The sequence below is a fragment of the Saccopteryx leptura genome, chromosome 2, assembly GCF_036850995.1.
Source record: "Saccopteryx leptura isolate mSacLep1 chromosome 2, mSacLep1_pri_phased_curated, whole genome shotgun sequence".
NCBI lineage: Eukaryota > Metazoa > Chordata > Mammalia > Chiroptera > Emballonuridae > Saccopteryx > Saccopteryx leptura.
The window spans coordinates 322,075,064-322,098,540 of NC_089504.1; the positions used below are offsets into that span (position 1 = coordinate 322,075,064).

At 48.4% G+C, this 23,477-nt stretch overlaps 1 protein-coding gene and 1 pseudogene across 12 annotated transcripts in view; both read right to left on the reverse strand.

Moving 5' to 3' along the window:
• The window catches only part of MAPT (microtubule associated protein tau), a 103,569-nt gene that overhangs the window by 41,629 nt on the left and 38,463 nt on the right, over positions 1–23,477 (reverse strand). For 5 of the 12 annotated variants that reach the window (XM_066363114.1, XM_066363112.1, XM_066363110.1 and 2 more), the window contains exons 2-4: positions 8,649–8,807; positions 3,106–3,192; positions 482–565 (exon numbers count right to left, since the gene is read on the reverse strand). In XM_066363114.1, coding sequence (XP_066219211.1) covers positions 482–565; positions 3,106–3,192; positions 8,649–8,790 — 313 coding nt within the window. In that variant the 5' untranslated portion in view covers positions 8,791–8,807. The remainder of the gene's footprint in view (positions 1–481; positions 566–3,105; positions 3,193–8,648; positions 8,808–23,477) is intronic. The other 7 variants (XM_066363116.1, XM_066363113.1, XM_066363118.1 and 4 more) reach the window with 2 other exon arrangements.
• On the reverse strand, positions 10,820–10,901 carry LOC136396388 (U4 spliceosomal RNA; annotated as a pseudogene).

Below are 23,477 nucleotides of genomic sequence, written 5' to 3' on the forward strand. Positions count from 1 at the left end.
AGATACGTTTGAAAAGACAGTTGCAGGACTGGAGGCTAGATTATATCTCTGAATTCCTCAGGGGTTGTCCACTTAAGATCCTCCAAAGGTGTGGGCCAGCCATCTGGACGCTGCTGCACACTTGGTGCTTCTGGTGGCAAACCACTCCCGGGGAAGTGATCGTGTCGCTGGGCAGTCTGAGCAGGAGAGGGGGCTGACTGCGTGGGTGAAGGCTGGATCTGCCCCCAGCCTGCCTCAGAGAAGCCTGCGTAGCCGATGCACCAACTGAGATAGGGGAGGAGAAGCTAGAAGGAATCTAGAAGGTTCTCTGTCCCCCGGGAGGCCAGCAGGCAGGACATTAAGGCATCAAGCTCAGAACACCCAAGATTCCCAGATGCTGGTGCTGGCCCACATTCCTGCTTCACTCTGAGATAAGCATAACCCCACACACACCCTTTCCTCCTGCACATCAGCCAAGCACCTGGCCCGGGATCACCCTCACCTGTGGTTCCTTCTGGGATCTCCATGGGGGGCTGAGTGGCTGGCTCACCGGGGGCTCCCTCATCCACTAAGGGTGCTGTCACGTCTGGAAACTACTGAAAATCACCTTTGGGGGGCCCAGGACAAGCCGTGCCAAGCCCCTCACCCTGCTTCGTGTGTGGGAGCAGTGCAGGGAGGGGAGGCAGGAGGGGACTCAGCCACATGCAAAAAGCCGCACCACAAAGCAGGCCCAGAGCCACCCTGCCTGATAGCTCCCAGGAAGCACATTAATATTCTGCTTGAGACGCCCAGGCCCAGGCGATCTGCCAGGAAAGCCAGGACAGCCCCCGTGGAAACAGCAGCGAAAGAGAGTGCTGGGGACGGTCCTGGGGTATTTAAAGAAGAAATGTTGAAAATCAGATGACTGTTCACAAATGTGTGACCCTTAAGGTGGTACAGGAAAGCAACTGGGACTAAGGCAGGGCAAGAACTCTGGAGTTAGGGATGGGGTCTGTGGCTTTGCTGTGAGGCTTTGGGCAAGTCCTCTGTCCTCTTTGGGCCTCAATTTCCTCATCTACAAAATGGGACTATTATTTTCAGGTGACCGCCACAGTGTCCTCCAGCTTGCCCTGTCCCCCTGAGTCCATGACCCATGGTTAAGAAGAGCAGAGTCCCCTGGGAAGCAATGAATAGGCCCAGTGCTGTCCAGGGTCAGGCGCTTGACAACCGGCCTGCAGATGGGTCCACCTTCAGAGCAGAGACCAGAGCTGCAGCTCTACCAGCAGGAACTGCTCTCAGTCTTTCATTGCGGGGAACACTTCCAAATCGGCACTTGTCCCCGAGCGATGCCCTGGCACCCTCCCAGGCTGTTCTGGGTAAACATAAGGAGCTGTCACTGTTGAGAGCGTTCCAAGAGCCTGAGCCAGTTTAGACGAAGGGACTCCGCTTTAATTATGGTCCTGGAGCAGGTGGAGCCGCCGGCCCAGCACGGCCCCTTCCCTGGGGTATGGGAGTTGAAGCTCTTGGGACCCACACATGTACAGGGTCCAGAGGGCAGTGAGACTTGGTTGGAAGATTCTTCCAGAATAATGTGAATGGAATGCTGAAAACCATGATTTGGAAGGCTGGCACGCATTCTGGCATTAGTGTTTCAGGACTTTCTCAGGTAGGAGAAACTGTCTTATCAAGATGAGCAGAATATGTCTTGCATCACTGGCTGTAAGGAGAGGGAAGAACAGTTTGCCTGATTCTCTTCACAGGGCTGAGAGCCTTGGGGGTGTCCACCACATTCTCCATAGACACACCCTTATAACAAGCAATTGGCAGGCAGTTGACAGCCACTTTCTGAATTTACCCAAAGGTGGACTCTTGGGGAGATGCTGGGGCCAGGTTCTCATCCTGTGACACAGCAGCCAAAGTAATGGGCGGGGCCCAGAGAAGTGCCGAGAACGGAGCCTTGAGCCTCCGTGGGGAAGATGAAGAGATGGAGGCGCAGATACCATGAACTGGTTACTCAAAAGCCATTCTCAATTCCCTTCTCTCTTGATTTCTCCTACTAAAGAGGCTGTAAAGCAAAATGCTTGATGCCCCGTCTCCCTTATAGCCAGAGGCGGCCATGAGATCCAGTTCTGACAAATGAGACAGAAGCGGAAGTTGGTGGGGGGGGGGGGGGGGGCTTGCAGGAAAACTCTTGGTTTCACAACCCTTTTAGCCACTTTGCTTTGCTTTTAAGCTTTCTTTCTGCTTTTAAGACATATGTGATGCCTGGAAGTACAGCAGCCATCTTGTAGCCATGAGGCAAAAATCCAACCATTAAGGATGGCAGAAGATAAAGACAGAAAAGCATTGATGACACTGGGGAATGCCCAAGCCCAGACATCTTATTATGTGACAAATAAACCTCTTCATAGATATACCACAGTCAGTTGGCTTTTCCTTTACCTGCAATCAAACTCAGTCTTGACTGACATAGATGGGAAGCAAGAGAAGGTGGTCAACATCAAGACCAAGGAGTACTTCAGGAAACACCTGAGCAGCTTTACAATAACCTACGTACCAAATGTCTAGAGAGAACAGGTTAGAAGACGGGCTGGAACTAATATGGTGGCCAATGCCCAGAGGCCCAGGCCAAGCCCAGCGCTAAAAAAATGAAGGATACTGAACCAAGACCAGTCCCCAAAGTGTGAGCTTAGATATATGCATCGACCGGCTCCTGTCCTCAGCCACACAGCTGCTCTGGGAACTCATGGCTCATGAAAGAGCAAGGTGGGTGGGGGCTTTTGAAGGAGCTTTGGGAGGACAATCAATATAGAGCAGTGGCTTTGAGGAGTTGTGCATGAGCCCTGCTTCGTCATAGATCCCAGCCTCTTCAAGTGTGGCTGCCTCAGAGCACACACATGAGGAAGGTGTCCATACCTGGCACTACTGAGCAAGACATCAAAGCAGGGCTCGGCTTCCCCAACATTCCTGAGCCAAGCCTGAGCCATCCTGCAAAGCACTGAGCAAGCATATCTCTCAGCCAGAGGGAGAGGCAGCGGCAAATGCAGCCAGGAAGGGCGGCACGCATGGGCTCAAAGCACAGCTACACGCAGGCTGGCACATGGAAGTAGCTGGCTGGATGAAGCAATGAGAGGAAGGAGGCCCCACCTTCGGCTGTCGGAGTGCTCTTAGCATCGGAGGTCTCGGAGCCTGGCTCCTCAGATCCGTCATCAGCAGGGATCTGCAGGGGAGATTCTGGAACATACACAGTGAGCCCCTCAGAATGGCCACCTCTTCCCACCCACCTTGTGATCTCAGGAGGAACTCAGGAACAGTGTTTTTTGGAGCCAAAAACCATTCAGCATGGAACCCAGATGGTTGGAAGGTGGCCATGTGATAAAACCACAAAGGGGACCAATCTCACCCCCAACACAACTGTGCCCACATGCCAGGGTCATCAGGCAAAAACACAGGTGATGAGTAGTTGTTCTTGGTGAGAAAAGACAATGCCTTGTAATCAACTTACGGTTCCAACTGAGGCAAGGCTTTCATATTGATAAATGGCCACCAATGCCAGAAAGCAAAGCCACATAAACCTGGGACCTTGTTTTTCCATACTGGGGAGATTCATGGGGGATTACTGCCATTAATTAATGACAAGTAGAATACACCTGGAAAAAGCTCCAGCTCCTTCCTCCAAAGCAGGAATTAGCACAGAGCAGACACAGTGCCTACTTCTTTTTTTTTTTTTAATTTTTTTTTAATTTTATTTATTCATTTTTAGAAAGGAGAGAGAGAGAGAAGAGAGACAGAGACAGAGAGAGAGAAGGGGGGAGGAGCAGGAAGCATCAACTCCCATATGTGCCTTGACCAGGCAAGCCCAGGGTTTCGAACCGGCGACCTCAGCATTTCCAGGTCAACGCTTTATCCACTGTGCCACCACAGGTCAGGCACAGTGCCTACTTCTAACTGCAAAACTGCTGGCTGGACCTCACCCAGCTCCTTTCATAGAAGGATCTCCAAGTATTGACTAATCAACCTTGATGACACCTGAAATGTCAGCCATAGTCTCTTATAAGAACACTGTCCTTGCCTGACCAGGCGGTGGCACAGTGGAAGGAGCGTTGGACTGGGATGTGGAGGACCCAGGTTCGAGACCCCGAGGTGGCCAGCTTGAGCGCGGGCTCATCTGGTTTGAGCAAGGCTCACCAGCTTGAGCGCAAGGTCGCTGGCTTGAGCAAGGGGCCACTCGGTCTGCTGTAGCCCCCCAGTCCAGGCACATATGAGAAATCAATCAGTGAACAACTAAGGTGCCGCAACAAAGAGTTGATGTTTCTCATCTCTCTCCCTTCCTGTCTGTCTGTCCCTATCTGTCTCTCTCTCTCTGACTCTCCCTGTCTCTGCCACAAAAAAAAGAAAAAAAAAAAAAAAAAAAAAAAAAAAAAAAGAAAGAAGAAAACGGTCTTTTTGGAATCTGAAGCCAAGGAAACTCCGGTGCACTCTGTGAGAACCACCCCACCTGGAGTGGGGACAGCCTGGGAGTCAGTTTCATGACGGGCTAGTTCTGTGCATGAAGCAGAACCCCACGATGAAAAAAGGCGAGTGCACTGTGAGATCAGACACCCCACACCCTTTGCTAAAACATCATCCCTGGACACCCAGTTTGGGCTGCACCCATCCACTCAAAGAAGGGCTAATTCTAAACAAGCTTCCAGCACATACAGCTCCCTGCAAACTGCCTCAAATAGGTTTTGGACAAATGATGAGGAAGCCTCCTGTGGACTGTGTGTTGGGTCTTGTGATTGCTCACCAGCCTTGACTGTCAGAGCACAGGCTCATATGGGCATGATGGACCCTCTAGCCCTCTTGACCCCCAATACAGTACTCCCTTCTCGCCCCTAATCTGTTCCTAGCCTGCAATTTTTATCATTTGCATTATGCTTGTTAAATTTCTTGGAGGTCTGAAGGAAGAAAAAACCTCTTCTGAATGTCTTACCTAGATGGTATAGCAAAGTTAACCCATTGACACCTTTAATTCATTAGGATGTTTTATTTTATCAGTTAACCACCTTTCACCCTTTGCAGCTCTGTCTGGCTATATCTAGCCCTTTCCCAGCATTTAGCATACACTTAGATACTCTCTGTTCTAGTGTTTTACATGTGGTTTCTTGTCACTATTTAAAATAGTCTGTCACTTATCTAAAATGTTGCTAGTAAAATGACGCCTTCTGGCAAGTGACACCTATTGCTCCCCATATAAAAATCACTCATTCTAAATCCTTAGCAGCAAGAACAAATTTGATGAGAACTATGAAAATCTTTTAGGTATTACTTGCTTTCTTGGCAAGTACATTCTTCTAGTAAGCAAACTTTTCCAATGCTCTACTTTCACGATAGTGACCAAAAGGTTAGCAACTTAAAATTTGCATATATTATACATTGACCCTTAAACAACACAATTTGAACTATATGGGCCCACTTATATGTGGATTTATTTCAGTAAGTACTGTAAATATATTTTCTCTTCCTTATGATTTCCTAAATGTCATTTTCTTTTCTCTGCATCACTTCTCTAGCTTCCTTTATTTAAAGAATACAGTATGTAATACATAAAATTTGTGTTAATCGATTGTTCATGTAATCAGTAAGGCTTATGGCTAACAGTAGGCTGTTAGTAGTTGAGTTTGGGGAGGGGCAAAATTATATATGTATTTTCGATGACACAGGAATGGTGATACCAATCCCCAAGTTGTTCAAGGGTCAGCTGTATATATCAGATGTCTGTTTTAGCATTGAACTCTGGTCATATTTTACATGAAAGAATTGAGTAGTTTTATTTTATTTATTTATTTATTTATTTTTCTGAAGCTGGAAATGAGGAGAGACAGTCAGACAAACTCCCGCATGCGCCTGACCGGGATCCACCCGGCACGCCCACCGGGGGGATGCTCTGCCCACCAGGGGGCGATGCTCTGTCCCTCCGGGGCGTCGGTCTGCCGCGACCAGAGCCACTCTAGCGCCTGGGGCAGAGGCCAAGGAGCCATCCCCAGCGCCGGGGCCATCTTTATTCCAATGGAGCCTTGGCTGCGGGAGGGGAAGAGAGAGACAGAGAGGAAGGAGGGGGGGGTGGAGAAGCAAATGGGCGCTTCTCCTGTGTGCCCTGGCCGGGAATCCAACCCGGGTCCCCCGCACGCCAGGCCGACGCTCTACCGCTGAGCCAACTGGCCAGGGCCGAGTAGTTTTAAAGAACATACTTTAGGCAACTCTGAGACACGAAATAACTCAATAAACTGGTTCTTACTATACAAATTGAATTTAGTTTTCCCTTCAATAAATAAGATTGGTGAAAATGATTTTTTCCCCCTGGACTTTTTAAAAAAGTGAGCTTTTTATTTTAGAACAGTTTTAGATTTACAGTAAAATTGCAAAGACAGTACAGAGGGTGTACCCCACACCGAATTTCCCCAGTTATTAATATCCTTCATTATTATTGTACATTTGCTTTAACATCATCTATATATATATATATATATATTTTTTTTTTTTTGGTATTTTTCTGAAGCTGGAAACGGGGAGGCAGTCAGATTCCCACATGCGCCCGACCGGGGTCCACCCGCACGCCCACCAGGGGGCGATGCTCTTCCCATCCGGGGCGTTGCTCTGTTGCGACCAGAGCCACTCTAGTGCCTGGGGCAGAGGCCAAGGAGCCATCCCCAGCACCCGGGCCATCTTTTGCTCCAATGGAGCTTCGGCTGCGGGAGGGGAAGAGAGAGACGGAGAGGAAGGAGAGGGGGAGGGGTGGAGAAGCTGATGGGCGCTTCTCCTATGTGCCCTGGCCGGGAATCGAACCCGGGACTCCTACATGCCAGGCCGACGCTCTACCACTGAGCCAACTGGCCAGGGCGTCATCATCTATATTTTTAATGTTTAAACCAGGTAACCCTACATAGAGTGCTATTTTTTATTGGCAGAATTCAGTATATTGTGAATATACTGAGAGTTTAATAAAAAGTTTAATAATAAAGTTCCACAGGGACTTGACAGAAAGAGTGACAAGACACATGCAGGGGATACATGGGATCAAGTCCTCCAAGGAGGGCGTCCTCGGGACCTGGCTGCCCTCTGTGAGGAGCTAGAACATAGCAGCTCGGGTTGTGGCCAGGCTGTGTTCTGAGGGAGGCCAGAATGCACATTTCTTGTTACCAAGACACAAGACAGGGGTCAGGCATGCTGATTGGGAATCCCCCCACCCCCCACCTGCTCCTCTCACTTAGAGCTTTGGCTGCGTGGCCTTTGAGCCCAAGGACAGCATGCCCACTCTTCCTCCACCTCCTCCAACCTGGAGCCCACCTGGCTAGTTTCCAAGCCACTCTGACTCCAATGTGTTCCCTGCTTAAACACATACAGAGAAGCCAGCCTTTGACACCCAATGAGTTCTGAAACCTTTCTAAGACAGTGGCCGTTGCTTCCTGTGTTCTCATACCCAGGGCACCCTGGGTGACCCACCTCCTCCAGGGAGCCTTCCTAGATAGATGTACCCAGAAAAGGTTCTTTCCCACCTGGGAGCTGCACCACATCCATTCATTATCCCACACCCCAGGTTGCAAAGTGTTTTTTAAAATGATTTTTAGCATTAAAAGAGAAAGGAGACTGCCATTCTCCCTCCTTAGAAATGGGTCTGGAGGTCAGGGACAGAGTCCTTCCTGTACTGAGGCCAGCCTGGTGCTCCTGGCGGGAATCGGGAGTTGGCACGTGGAGCAGAAGAGAGAGAGCTGTGTGCTCCCTGAACTCAGTGGTCAGACGGAGAAATGAAACCCATTCGTTTGGAAGGAGAGAGGAGGAGGCTAAGCCAATTGGGCTAAAAGACTGTATGTTAGGATATTTAGAAGTTGATGCAATTTATTAATATAGTTACAATGGGAATCCCAAAGCTAACCAACTTGCCGGACAGGGCCGAGACAGGCTGTGAGGAAGAGGTAAAGAGAATCTGAAAGGCCACGTATTTTGCATATTAATGAGTGCTGCTGATTTATAGGTTAACAGGTGTGGCGACAGACCCAGAGAACACCCTGTATTAATCAGACTGATAAATCCCTGCGGTCTTTGTCACACTGCATCCACTCATGGGGCAAACTCTCCTTAGAAAAGGTTTGTTTTCAAATTGCTTTGCATTTTGAGTTATCTTGGCCCAATCAAATGATGAGGCTTCTGTTGACAATCTAACCCAGGGGTAGTCAACCTTTTTACACCTACCGCCCACTTTTGTATCTCTGTTAGTAGTAAAATTTTCTAACCGCCCACAGGTTCCACAGCAATGGTGATTTATAAAGTAGGGAAGTAACTTTACTTTATAAAATTTATAAAACAGAGTTACAGCAAGTTAAAGCATATAATAATAATTACTTACCAAGTACTTTATGTTGGATTTTCGCTAAGTTTGGCGGAATAAATATTTATAAAACAACTTACTCTAGTTAAATCTATCTTTTTATTTATACTTTGGTTGCTCCGCTACCGCCCACCATGAGAGCTGGAACGCCTACTAGTGAGCGGGAGGGACCAGGTTGACTACCACTGATCTAACCCAATACAGTACTTAAAACTCCTTTAAAAATCTGCCGCAAACCCTTCCTGCCAGCCTCTTCCAAAGCAAGCGGGTTCGCTGTGCTTCCCGAGGCACCCTGGCCTGTTGTGCAGGGCTGTGCACTAACCTTTTAGGCCATGGTCCGCGTCACCCTCGTGGTCTTGCAGCAGGGTGTAGCCCCCTTGAGAGGGGAGATCTTTCCTGTCCCCCAGCCTGTAGGTTCCAGCATGATCTTCCATCATGTTGAACTCCTGGCGGGGCTCAGTCATCCTGGGTCAAGGCCCACCTGGGGAAGAAAGATGGGAGGTTGAGGCTGGGATGCTGAGATGAGGCTAACTGCTCATGGCAGACATAGCTCCACCTCCCACTTCCCTCCCCAGCAACCAGATGCCCAGCCTCATCCTGAGCTCTGTCTCCCTGCCAAAGTGTTATTTGCATGTATGTTCACCTTTACACTTGATCTTAGCCAAAAGGCCAAGAAGCGATTTTGTTCACTTTTAATTCACCAACATCACATTGGTTCACACTCAAAACTACTAGGTGGGCGGCTTCAGTGGGCCTGACTCGTTATGCCCAGCACTCTTTCCACTTCGTTAAAAAGTAAACGCTACTGACTAGGAGTTTAATCGGTTGTTGTTTTTTTTAGATTTTATTTATTGATTTTTGGAGAGAGAGACAGAGACACAGAAAGAGAGAAAGAGGGAGAATAAGAAAGAGGGGCACGAAGCATCTACTTGTAGTAGTTGCTTCTCGTATGTGCCTTGACTTCTCGTATGTGCAAGACCAGGGATTTGCACCGGCAACCTCAGCATTCCAGGTCAACACTTTATCCACTGTGCCACTGCAGGTCAGGCTTGATGGCTTTTTTTTTTTAATGCAGAGGGTAGGACCTAACAGGCAAGGGAAGGCATTGACAGGCACCCCTGCTAAGAAAAATGAGGTACAGAGAAGCACGTTATTGAACCCATGCAACTAACTGCCCAGCAGAACCACCTCTTGACTGATGTCCTGACTCCCCCATGTTCCAAGTCAGGTGGCCTCTGGAGGTCAAGGCTATGGCCTCCACTCGCCTCGCTGGCACCCACCACGACCTCAGTGTGCATTCTGAGGGTGGGTCCCTAACAGGGCCCGGAAGAGGGTGTGAGGCGTTGGGGCTGAAGAGAAGCATTCACCCTTTTCTCTGCAAAAGTCCCAGCCAGATGCTGCTTCAGCTCTACAGAGCCCAGTAGAAACCATATTTATTTGCACTTGTTCTCATCTTTGTTAAGAATATATATAACAAAGAGAGAGAGAGAGAGAGAGAGAGAGCGGGACAGAGACAGGAAGGGAGAGAGATGAGAAGCATCAATTCTTCGTTGTAGCACCTTAGTTGTTCATTGATTGCTTTCTCATATGTGCCTTGACTGGGGGGCTCCAGCTGAGCCAGTGACCCCTTGCTCAAGCCAGAGACCTTTGGGCTTAAGCCAGAGATCATGGGGTCATACCTATGATCCCACACTCAAGCCAGCGACCCCACGCTTAAGCTGGTGAGCCTGCACTCAAACCAGATGAGCCTGCATTCAAGCTGGTGACCTCGGGATTTTGAACCTGGATCTTTCGCATCCCAGTCCGAAGCTCTATCCACTGTGCCACCACCTGGTCAGGCAAGATTATATCTTTATTTTAAAAATAAATCATAATTTTGAATTTCTGCACTTTTTTTTTTTGTATTTTTTTTTTCTGAAGTTGGAAACGGGGAGTCAGACAGACTCCCGCATGCGCCCAACTGGGATCCACCTGGCATGCCCACCAGGGGGCGATGCTCTGCCCATCTGGGGCGTTGCTCTGTTGCAACCAGAGCCATTCTAGCGCCTGAGGCAGAGGCCACAGAGCCATCCTCAGCGCCCGGGCAAACTTTGCTCCAATGGAGCCTTGGTTGTGGGAGGGGAAGAGGGAGACAGAGAGGAAGGAGAGGGGGAGGGGTGGAGAAGCAGATGGGCGCTTCTCCTGTGTGCCCTGGCCAGGAATCGAACCCGGGACTCCTGCACACCAGGCCGATGCTCTACCACTGAGCCAACCGGCCAGGGCCTAATTTCTGCCCTTTTGAGTATGCCATTTTGCTCAGGTTCATTCATGCCACTTTGGACTATTCCATTATTTTTCATTTATAGCTCTAATTTTTGAGTCTCTTGTCTTTTACTTTGATATCTTCCTCTTAAATTATCTATTTATCCATAGCATTTTTCTACTTTATGTTTATTCTTATCTTTGAAACTCCCCTGTTCTAGTTGCTTTCAATTCCTCCCTTTAAGCTTTTATAATTTTTGATTTTCATTTCAATTAGCAATAATCACGCCTGGGATAAACCTCATTGGCTATGATACTGCTGCTTTGCAAAACTTTTTTTGGTCTTTTTCTTACCCTTTAAAAAAATCTCAGCTGTCTATGTTTTTATTTTATTTTATTTATTTTAGATATATTTATTTACTACATATATTCATTCACTTCTTTATATTGTTTGAATTTCTTTTGCTTTGTTTTTACCCCAGATTTATATTAGCTTTTCATCTAATTAATGCTTTAACTTTTTTTTTTTTTGAGATAACTTTAGACTTACAGGAAAGTTGTAAAAGTAGCCCAGTGGATCATTTAGTTATTTAAACCTTTTGATATTCCTTTAAAATGTTTCCCAATGTTGTTTTCTATCTTTCTATCCTTTTAGACTGCTTTTCTTCTTTTATTTTTTCCTTTTTGTATTTGTAACTTTTATAATTTTTTCATACTTTTAATATAAATTAAGTCTTTAACTTTCCTTTATAATATGTTAATAGCTATCTCCTTATGTTTCTGTTTTCATTTCATGAGCTTTCCCGGTGGCACACAGGAGTGGCCAAAGTGGGTCAGCTGTGCAGGGAAGAGCTGATAACACAAACTGCAGTGGGCGGGGCCTTTCTCCTTCCTGCCCCGGAGGCATCCAGCTCTCCAGTTTCGGTGATGAATTAGTAATATCTCCATGGGCAAGGTAGGTATGGATGGTACACCTGATGCCATGTGTCCTCTAAATGAGGTATGAGTTGCCAAATGTTTTCAAATTCAGTCTCATTTCTGTAGGTGTTGGGCAACTCAGAAAAATGGTGAACTGCTAAACGGAGGGTGCACCTGGAGCAGACCGTCCACATGCTACCCAGACTGAGGGTGAGACAGCCGGCTTCGGCACTGTGCTTTTACTAGCTGGCATACGCATGTCCACCTTCGTTCCTGTCCCTCCTAGGCAAGACACACTGGTGTGGGTGCTTGAGCTCTCCACCCACCCACGAGGTAGGATAAGGAGCAGGTGAGAGCTGGGATGGTCTAGGAAGTTTTAAGAATGAGGTCAGCAGGGTGAGGCAGGAGGTGATGGCCTGGTCCTACTTAGGCAGCTACTGCGTCTGGAGAAGGGGTGCCTTTTCATTCTGACTGAGGCCCTTGTCCCCAGAGAGCTCTTGGGAAAAGGATCTGAGACTGAGCCTCTCCAAACCTTTGACATCTCCCCAAGGATGGATGATGAGTAGGACTTCATTTTGGAAAAATAAAAGTCCCCATTCATCCTTTAAGCTTTAGGATTAAGTGGTGATATTCTCTATCCTTAGATATAGATAGTCTGTTTCCCTTAGAAAGCTCCAAAACATAAGAACCTATCTTCTGAAAGGTACTAGTTCTATTATCTGAGAACTCGGTTACTGCTTCCCGCCCAACTCTAGGAAGGAACACCTTCCTCACTGCTTCCAGATGGATCCTCTCAGGACATCCTGGGTTCACGACCCAACTGCTCATCCCTACACTGTCCACCAGTCAACTCCTCTGGCTGACTCACCAGGAGCTCCACCCTGGAGAGGTGAAATCCACCCAGAAGCTTGAGGCTTCCCAGACTTGCTTGAGACAGTACACTTGGCCCAGGTGAGGCAGGCCAGACAACTCAAGTCACCCCATTCAATCTGCAGCCAAAATTTTAGTGAATACTAAGAAGTTTAAGGAGCCCTGTGGTTTTGTCTTGAGATTTGATGGATTCCTTTCTTTTCTTTTCTTTCATTTTTCTTTTTTTAGAGATAGAGACAGACAGGAAGGGAGAGAAATGAGAAGCATCAATTCTTCTTTGTGGCACCTTAGTTGTTCATTGATTGCTTTCTCATAAGTGCCTTGACTGGGGGGGCTCCAGCTGAGCCAGTGACCCCTTGCTCAAGCCAGCGACCTTGGGCTTAAGCCAGCAACCTTTGGGGCTCAAGCCAGCAACTATGGGGTCATGTCTATGATCCCACACTCAAGCTTGTGAGTCCATGCTCAAGCCAGATAAGCCCACACTCAAGCTGGTGACCTCAGGGTTTGAACCTGGGTCCTCTGCATCCCAGGCTGACACTCTATCCACTGTGCCATTGCCTGGTTAGCCTTGCTTCCTTTCAAGGACCAAGTTTTCCCTCCTGAAACATGTTAGATGAAGGTGTAAAAGTAAAAATCTCATGTGTTGGCTTCCTTTTTCATAAAATGCTCACTTACAGAGCTATGTGAGGAGCTGTCAGGGCTCTGGGCAGCTGGAGAGTGGGGTGGGCAGGGGTCATGGGAGTAGGGGAAGTACAGGTCAGCGCAGACCCAGAGCCTCAGCAAATCCCCATATTCCCTCCATAGTTCTGAAGGTTGCCAACCATCTCTCATCTCCAAGAGCCCCGGCCATCCCTGGGTAGCACGTGCACCCCTGCGGACCTCCACAATATTCCTGGAGACAGCTATTTGACCACAATAGTCCTGAATACTCTGAAGACCCTGTGACTATCTCTGGAACTCTCCAACTGCCTCTTCATCACCCCCAATTCCAAACTCCTAACCCGCAACATCAAGAGGGACCCTGATTTCCCCAGATGTCCCAAGAGAACACTGTCTGACCCGCTGTGTCCCAGGACCCACCCTCCAGATACCCGGCCTAGGCAATTATCGTGGCCCTCGTCGTGGCCCCAGAGTGCCCCTCTACTTGTCCCCAGAGGCTCCTGCCTAAGTCCTCGCAATTTGCCACAGACCATGAGTGCCCAAGTGTCTCCTGTGACCTCAGGGAGACCCTCCAGCATATCTCCCTGGAGACTACTGAGAGGCCCCGGAGCTGCTACACAGCCCCATGGCGCGGGTGCAGGGAGGGGGCCTCGAGCCTAGCCCGGGTCGCTGGGCCCCTGCTCGCCGCCTTCGCCCAGGTACTAGGCTGCCTTGTTCACCCCCTGTCCAAGGAGAACCAGAAGGAGAGGACAGGCAGGGCGAGGTGTGCTGGGGACGCGCCCACCCCCACCCCTGTACCTCCTCTGCTCCCCCTAGGGTCCATGACCGTTGTCACCGGGACGCACTGCTGCCAGCACGCGTTTTGAGCGTTTGCGCGCTCACCTGGCAGCCCGCCCGGGCCTGGACACGGTGAGGTCGCTGCTCCGTGCATGGCGCTCCCGCCCGAGCGGTGACCTGCCTGGCGGCCTGGAAGGAGGCCTGGCTGTGGGTGCCAGCACTTGACCTCGCTCTGCCTTCTGTCTGGACTCCTAACCCTGCCAGCATTCTCGGTGACCTGAGCACCAAACCCCTCAACCCCAATCCTTGTTAATGTCCCCAGATTTGCGGCCCTGCTGTCATGGCTCTCAGAGAACCCCCACTCACCTCTGGGGGCCCTGCCCCTACAATTCATTCCTTAGGCTGTCTCTGGACACCTTGTTCCTTCACAAAATCCCCCAGGACTAAGCATCTTCAAAATAAAATTAAAAAAAAAATTTAACAAAATGCCCATTTAAATCCTTTGCTTTTCTGTTCGGGTCTCTGTGCTCATTATAATGACAGGAGTGAGCTCCATTTTTATCAACATTAACCCTTTATCCTATTTGTGACAGATATCTTCTTCAATTGGTTGACTTTTATTTTAGTTTCTTATGCTTCTGACTGACAGATTTTAATTTCTGAACAGTCAAATCTGTTTTCTTTTATGATTTATTCCACTGCTCTATGACACATAGAGATCATCAATATTTTCTGCTATGTTTCCAGCGACCTCATTCCTTGTATTTAACTGCAGCGGGAAAACAGATGTCCACAGGTACACAGATGAATGAGCGTGGATGGCTGCGCTCCAGTTAAACTTTATATATGGACTGAAATTTGAATGGCATATAATTTTCATGTGTCATGCAATCTGTTTTTTTTTTTTCTTCTTCAATCATTTAAAAATGTAAAAACTATTCTTAACTCACGGCCAGGTTTGGCCTGTGGGCTGTGGCTGACAGACTCCTGCTTTCGGCTTTTCTAGTATTTCTTCTCCTCTCTCAATAGTAAAAAAAAAAAAAAAAAATCTGTGATGTAAGTGTTAGTAAGAATCATTGTGCATTTTGGTCACTGCCTATGTTTTCAGTGTAGCTTTTTGCATTTGATATTGGATTTTTGTCAGTTGCTTCCACAGTTTTCCATAAGGTTTCAAGTTAGGAGCAACAGAACTAAGGGGCATTCCTGGGACTCGAGGCAGCAGCCCATTGTTCTGGGAACCGGAAACATGCATCCATGGTATAAGACCTTCAGTAGCCAGGCTGCCTCATTTGGCCCCACGGAGCACATAACAGAGTGGTGGATCTCAGTGCCCTGGCTTCTGATGACTCCTCCCCCTCCCACCAGCACCACCCCTATAGGGCTGGAGAAAGTCAAGATGCACCAATAGGAAGCTGTATGAATTACAGTACATGGGCTGCTGGAGAAATTAAATCACCCTTAAAAACATAGGCAGTGATTTAGTATGCAAAATAAATGAACTGTGTGCTTCTCAAGGGCCAATAATTCTCCTTTGGGGCAAAAGAGGAATGTGTGGGAAGAACTCCCTAAGCAGGGAGGCTCACCATGCCTCCCCCTCCCATCAGTCCCGGACAGCAGTGCCCTTAGGTTCATGGATCTTCGGAGTCAACAAGTAGCTATCTCTTCAGCTAAACTGGGCTGGGCCACGGGACCCCATGCTCATGTTATGGGACCTACAGGCCATGTTAAGAAAGACAAGTTTGTGTATGGAGGATCTCTGAGAGTCTACTTGACTTAAGCAGAATATAGAACTCAGAATGAAGATGTCCTCAGAAAGCAAAGTAAAGTTACTCTTCTTAGTGGTAAGACAAGCAAGTTCCCTTGGGGTGGGACCTGTCTGTGTCACTTACTTCTGTGGCCCCAGGGCCTGGTACACAGTTGCTGCCACCTGGCCCCTGTCAAAGAAGGAGCTTGCTCTGTGTGGGCACCTCGTAGGCATGTCACTGAACCCTCATAGCAATCCTGTGAAGTAGCTATCATCATCACCAGCATAGATATTAAGATTCCCACTGACCTGGCAAAGTCAAACAGGCAGTAAGAGGTGATGCCACGAAGCAAAGCCTGTGCCCTGATGGAACACTCAACCACCCTCGCTGCCTGTTCTTCCATTTGGGACCATCAAATGTTCCCCAGCTTTCTGCTGGGCACAGGTCTGGGCATGGAAGGAGCATTGTCCAGGACTCACACCCAAGTGCTGTGTGACCAAGTCACTTCTCTCAACCTTCTTCATCCACAAAATGTCACTCAGTGATCTCTGAGCTCCCTTCTTGTTCTGACAGTTTATTCTAAGTGGGCCAGCTGGCATCTCAGCCCCCCTCCTTCCTTTCCCAACCCTCTCCAAGCCCTGCCGTCTTCCTCCACTAGCGCCAGGGCAGGATGAGTTCTCTGGACAAAGAACATGTAAACCGACTGGCCAATGACACAGTGCACATTCCAGCCTTAAGACTTTCATGCCAAGACAGCAGACTGAAAAGGCACAAATAAGCTTGGCTTGAGGTGGGTACACAGCCTGACTAGACATGGTCATCATCTCCTGGATCCCTGTAATCTAAGAGAGACACACAGACGGGAAAATAAACATACCAAGAGCTGTCTTCCTTTGTTTTCTTATTCTTCTAAATCAACCATTCTCTCCCTCTCCCTTTCTCTCTGATTTCCTACCTCCTGTTTTCCCAGGCAGTGACTTACAGACAGCAAGGGGGGCAGGGGTAAAGAAGACATTTTAGGAAAGGCACAAAAATTGAGTTAAACCTGGAGACTGAAATGAGTCACTTCTTAGGGACTCTTGGAAAAGTACTGCATCTTGACAAGAGAAAATGTGAACTAGAGGCACCTGGAGTCTGTCCTTGTCATTTTTGTAACGTAAATCGAGGCCCCGAGGGGAAGGGTACTGTGGAGTCCTTCTGGTGCTTTGTCCTACAGGGTCAAACCCCTCAGGCGCATTGCCCACCTTGTCATGGAAGAGTGGGGGTGGAGCAAAGGAAGGGAGAACAGTGTCCACAGGGTTGAGAGGGACAGAGGGCCAAAGAAGACAGCAAAGGTGAAGAGAAAATAAGCATAGAAGACTCTGTCTGCCCTGGCCCTGCTGCCCTGTCGGCTCCCCACCCAGCCCTTCACTCCTGCAGAGCTTAGTAAGGGATGGCTCAGTCTCATCTGACCTGGGGTATCTCTACCTCAAGGAGGTGAAGACCCAACAGCTTTCTATGCCTACCACCACCCTTCCTATTCCTTCTAATTTTCTTACCAACAGCAATATTGGTAAATTTTGGTAAAGAGTAATTCAGGTTCTAGAAAGCTCCCTGGGTACACCAGGGCAGCACTGGACACCCTTTTGGTGGTTTTGGAATATTAATGGTATCTGTTGATTTGAACCCTGGCTCTGACTATAAGCCAGTCACAAGGTCTTCAGAAAGAGAGAGTACCTCTGTAATACAACAACCCCATGAGAGGGATTATTGTTCTCTTTTTCTGGATGAGAAAACAGGCTCAGAGAGGTTCAGTAACCTGTTGAGGGTCAGTCACGCAGTTAGTAAGTGGCAGAACAGAATCTGAACTTGGACCTTTTGATGCTAAAATCCATCTCTACCCTACTGTATTTCACCAGTGCCTTCCCAAAAGAATTTTATTTTGACAGAGACAGAGAGGGGAACAGACAGACTGGAAGGGAGACAGATGAGAAGCATCAATCCTTTGTTGTGGCTCCTTGGTTGTTCACTGATTGCTTTCTCATATGTGCTTTGACTGGGGGGCTACAGCAGAGCGAGTGACCCCTTGCTCAAGCCAGCGACCCTGGGCTCAAGCCAGCAACCTTTGGGCTCAAGCCAGCGACCATGGGGTCATGTCTATGATCTCATGCTCAAGTCAGCGACCCTGGGCTCAAGCTGGTGAGCCCGCGCTCAAACTGGCGACCTTGAGGTTTCGAACCTGGGTCCTCTGCATCCCAGTCTGACGCTCTATCCACTGCACAATTGCCTGGTCAGGCCCCAACAGAATTGTTAAATGAACATAGCACTTCTCATCCAGGACTCTGTCCCAACTGGAGTTAGAGGTGAAGGAAAGCCCATGTCACTGGCAGGTTGGGCGCTCTGGCTCACCACGCACAGTCCCCGCTCCCAGACAGCGTTGTGTGTCTGAAACAAACGCGTCACGAGCCCATGGCAGGCGGTGGAGCCAGGTGTGGGCTTCATGCCTGAGCTGCAGCCCTCGCTAGGGGGCAGCAGACGCCCGGCCCGGTGCCCACTCGCTGCAGCCCAGTCGGCCTGCCAGCTTCTCCCGCGGTGACCGCGGGTAGCCCGCGGTGACTCAGCGGAATCACTGCCAGCAGGCCCTGTGGCTCTGTTCACATAAAGAAGGATAGCCCTTTAGACGCCCTCAAAGGAAGATTACCCTTAGACACCTTCGAGTTAAAAACCCAAAATGTAACGCTGAGTAGAGAGATACTGCACAGCTTTGTGAATCAGCTGCAAACACTGGATTGCACACCTTCGGTGCCATCTGACATACCTTATTAAAAAACAAACACCCTCGATGGATCTCTTTCAGATCACTGAAGATCAAGTAAGGATAAATCTAGAATAAAAAATAACCTTAACAGGAACTTTGTTCTCCAAGATGATTTTTGGCTCCTGCATTTAACTTTTTTTGCCCCGGCCTCCTGCCCCCTCCATTTTTTTTCAGCATCATGAATTTAAGAGTGCATGAGGGTGGAAAACAGGATTGCTCAGTTATAGGAACCAGGTTTCAAGCATCTCCAGGTATTGACACATATAATTCACACAACTACCTCTATTATTATATATACTTCTATAGATGGGGGAACAGAGCTCAGAGACGTTGAATAAGTTGCTCAAAGTTGCACAGTAGGTGTGTAATAGATTAGGCAGCCTGGCACCAGAATCAGACCTTGGAAAGCCAACTGATAATGGTGATTAAATCAAGCAGTGATTGGGATACCAGTGAAAGAATAACAGGACACGTGTTCAAATGAACTAAAGCTTTAGTTTCCTTTGAAAACTTTCTCTTTATACTCTATTCTTTAGTGCTTAAGATATAAAGATTAGTGAAAGGGTAGGCATACTAGTCTCCAGAGCTGAGGTGAAGTCGGGCCCAGGTCACTGGGAAATCCCTGAGCTCAGGGAGCAGGAAGCCAACTTGTACCTAAAGGAACGGAAAGAGCCTTGAGGGCTTAAACCAGCACCTTCCTGGAGCTGAATCTTGGCAACTCTGATGCTTCTTCACTAACAGCTGGTCCCAAGTGTCAGAGTCTGAGGAGTTGCATCTCTTTTTTCTTTTTAAGCAAAAGAGAGAGAGAGAGAGAGAGACAGGGACAGACAGAAAGGGAGAGAGATGAGAAGCATCAACTCATAGTTGTGCGGCACCTTAGTTGCTCATTGATTGCTTTCTCCTATGTGCCTTGACCGGGGGGCTCCAGTCAAGCCAGTGACCCCTTGCTCAAGCCAGCAACCTTGGGCTCAGGCCAGATGGGGTCATGTCTATAATCTCATGCTCAAGCCAGAGACCTTGCGCTCAAGCTGGCAACCCTCCGCTCAAGATGGTGAGCCTACACTCAAGCCAAGTGAGTCTGCGCTCGTCAGTGACCTCGAGGTTTCGAACCTGGGTCTTCAGCATCCCAGGCTGGCGCTCTATCCACTGCACCACCACTTTGTCAGGTGAGCCGCATTTCCTTTTGTCACGTCTTCTCTCTCGCCCCACAGCTGACACTCGGCACAGAGAAGTCCTTGGTAAGACTTGACGGAAGGAGGACAGTATGGCAAACCTCAGAGGTGCTCTCAAGTGTGAACTCATGGTCACATCACATCCAGGTGAGCCACAGAATGTTCTAGAAAAAATTTGAATACTAATAATACCCAGCTTTCAAGCATAGCTGCCACAGTAAGTGGAGAGAAGATAAAGGAGCACAATGACTTACGTTGATGAGAAGAAACGGGAATAACCCTAGGCCTCGATGCAAAGAGAACAGTCAATGATTGTAAGGAAGCATGGACACAGGTGCGTTTGGGGAGGCGGTGGTGCGGTGCACACACGTTATGTCATGGCTGATGTCAGCTGGCTAATGTCTACCATCATAAGAAAAATCACAGACTGTGTCTGAGGGGACACTGGTTTTTTTTTTTTGGTTTTTTTTTTGTATTTTTCTGAAGCTGGAAATGGGGAGAGACAGTCAGACAGACTCCCGCATGCGCCCAACCGGGATCCACCCGGCACGCCCACCAGGGGCGACGCTCTGCCCACCAGGGGGCAATGCTCTGCCCCTTCGGGGCGTCGCTCTGTTGCGACCAGAGCCACTCTAGCGCCTGGGGCAGAGGCCAAGGAGCCATCCCCAGCGCCCGGGCCATCTTTGCTCCAATGGAGCCTTGGCTGCAGGAGGGGAAGAGAGAGACAGAGAGGAAGGAGGGGGGGGTGGAGAAGCAAATGGGTGCTTCTTCTATGTGCCCTGGCTGGGAATCGAACCCGGGTCCCCCGCATGCCAGGCCGACGCTCTACCGCTGAGCCAACTGGCCAGGGCCTGAGGGGACACTGGTTTTAAGCTTAAGGTTTCTGTTTTGATTTTTGCACTGAAAACTTCTGTCCTTCTCTGGAACTGCTGGTATAGCCAAATAGTGCTATGACATGTTGGGGTGACAGATCACAGTTGGGTGGCCTTCATTTTCATAACTAGAGGACTTTTCCCTTCAACTCCCTCCTTGGTAAGTTTTTGATGTTAGCCTACAAGGAGGACAGTGCTGTCATGCGACACCCTGATGGGCGGTGGAGGCAGACTGCTGAGCCTCTCTCCTGTTCTGGGATCACCACGTTAATTCTACCTGAGATAAATTCCCTGAACTCAGAGCACCAACTAGACAAGGAGGAGTCTCCTCTGATGTCAAAGCCAAGGAAACCAGAGCAAAAAATTTCTTTTCTTGGGCAAACTACTCTTAGTCCCAAGAGAGAAGGGGGAAAGGTGTGTGTGGAAAGAATTTCTTCTTTTATAAAAGTGACTTATAGTTGTTTTTAAAAGTTAAATACAGACCTTGGCTGGGTAGCTCAGTAGGTTAAAGCACTGTTCCAACACGCTGAGGTTGCAGGTTTGATCCTTGGTCAGGGCACATATAAGATTCAACCAATAAATGCATAAATGGATGGAACAACAAATCAATGCTTCTTTCCCTCTCACCTTCCCTATCTAAAAATCAGTAAATAAAAAAATTTAAAAGTTAAATACAAAAATGTGGAAGAGGAAAGGAAAATAACCAGTTAATATTTTAGGGACTTCCTTGCAGACACCCCCCCATGTGCACATATAATTTTCCCTAAACAAGACCATATTAAACCAGTTGTTCCATATTTTATGTACTTAATAACATGCTGGTATGAATCAGCTTTATGTTAATTTTTGACTGATCTTCAGTGGATGTAATTTGTTGTGTCTCTGCTCTCCAGATCTCACAGGCAGTAAATGGTCTACAAATTGGCACAAGATTACACTTAAAATGCACTGGGGGCAGGGCTCTTAAAAAAGTCTCTTCCTGACCCCCACTTTTAGCCATTCATGATTTCCCCTGAATAGGAATAATTATTTCTATAGCCCAGTACTGTTTGCACATTCTATCTCATCTGTTCCTCACAATGACCTGTGTGAGGTAAGGAACATTATTATCCCCACTTTATTCATTGATACTGCTGCCCAGGCTGAGGGAGGACGCACCGGCTCTGACTCTGCAGTCCCAGCCTTTGACAGTGGGTGGGTCTAGCCTCCCCAAAGCCCTGATGGAGGAGGAGCTGCCTCAACACCTTTGCAAGGGGCACGGGCATCTTAGCACCATTGTGCAGCTGGGGAAACTGAGGCACAGAGAAGCAGAGGGACCTCATGTGGTTTTAGAGATAGTGGCAGAGCTGGGGACAGAGTCTGGTGTTTGGTGATTTGCTGGACAGCTCAGCTTAGGAATAGGAAGTCTTCTGGGAATAGGCATCGGAACTGACTGTGGGCCAGGAAGGGTGATGTCAGGGATGTGGAGACACTATATGGAGTGAAGAAACTACCTTGAATAAAAGGAATTTCAACACAAATTTGGAACCAGGTCCAATCTAGGTTTACAACCGTCTGGATCAATTAAAACTGACAATCGGAAATTTGGGTCAGTGAGACAGGAAATCAAAGCCAGGGCACACATTTAGTCTCTGGACCATAAGAACATATTTAAGGAAAAGCCCAGGCAGCCTCTGCTGGTTGTAAAATGTCCATTACCCAGCAGAAAGGCCTAGACAACGTTTACATTCAGAAACAGAAATCACAGTCGAGGAAGGAAGGAAGGGAAGAGGAGCAGATGAAAGAGTAAAAGCTGTCAAGAAAGAAGTACGAAGAACTTAGACATAAAACAGGAAATGAAATTCCGCTTGGAAAATGCAGGTTTTCCATTTTCCCCAGCTCTAGCTGATGATGACTGGGCCCCTCAGTGAGGCTCCTGCCTCAGCAGGACCGCGGGTACTCGGAGGCCTCTCAGAGGCACCCTTGGGCCCCTTGCCAAAGAGCATTATGGGTTCTCAGAAGCACCTGCTCCTCCATTAGCCAGCACTGGGCTGATGAATAGCACTTAGGCTGCTGTTTCCTCAAGGCACTTTGAGAACCTGGCAAGTCCTCGCCTTCAGTGTGGGTGGGGGTGGGCACCCTCTATCCTGCCCTTTCCTGCCTGGGAGTGCTTCCCCTTGGACCTGGGACTCTCCCAGGAAGCAGCTCCCATGATCTGGAGGCTCCGTATTTGTGTCTGCCCTCACAGGTGCACTGAGAGGCCACGCACCCCACTCCTTCTGTGGATGAAAGGCCAGACTACCTGAGCCCTTGGCTCCCATAGTGCAGGCTTGTCTCCAAATATTCCTGAGGGACTGTTGTTCCTGGTCCAGATATCTCTGTGCATTTGGGTGGAAAGCACGCCTTGGTGTGGAGTCAGCACGACGTCTCCATGCTGGGACATGCCTGGGAGCAGGGAGGGAGGCAGGGGTTAGAGAGGCCACAAGGAATGGCCAGAAACGGGCTCTTATGCCCATGCCACTTCATTAGATAGGAACAACAGGAAGAAATGGAGGGAAGAGAATTAGGAAGGTAAGGTGGTAGTTTTTAAGATGTTTCATTTCTACGTTGTGGGTCTGTAGGGAAGGAGGCTGGTGGGAGTCGATTGCTGATCAGCACTTGTCCGTCAGTAATGAATGATCTGAATGCAGCATGGACTTGGGAGAACAGAAAATAGTGTCTTTTAAACACACACAAGAAATGCTACACCAGATTAAGCATGCCGTCCCCAAATCTCCCCTTGACATTGGTGCCTGGACACTTTTGCATGGTGGTATCAGGGCTAGAGGTAACGACAGTGTAATTTGGGGGGTATGGAACATATACTTGGTCACTTCCACTCCAGATTCACTACTTACTCACTGGGTGACCTTGGGCAAGTCACTCAACCTCTCAGAGTATACATTGCCTTGTCCATAAAATGTGGGGATTAAATGAGTTAATATTTGTCAAGTGCTTAGAACCGTTACTGGCTCCCAGTAGACACACTATATAAGTGTCAGCTGTGGTTATTATCATGACAACTTTATCACCCATTCATTTAGCCAAACTTTCTGTATCCTGTTTGCATGTTCAGACTAA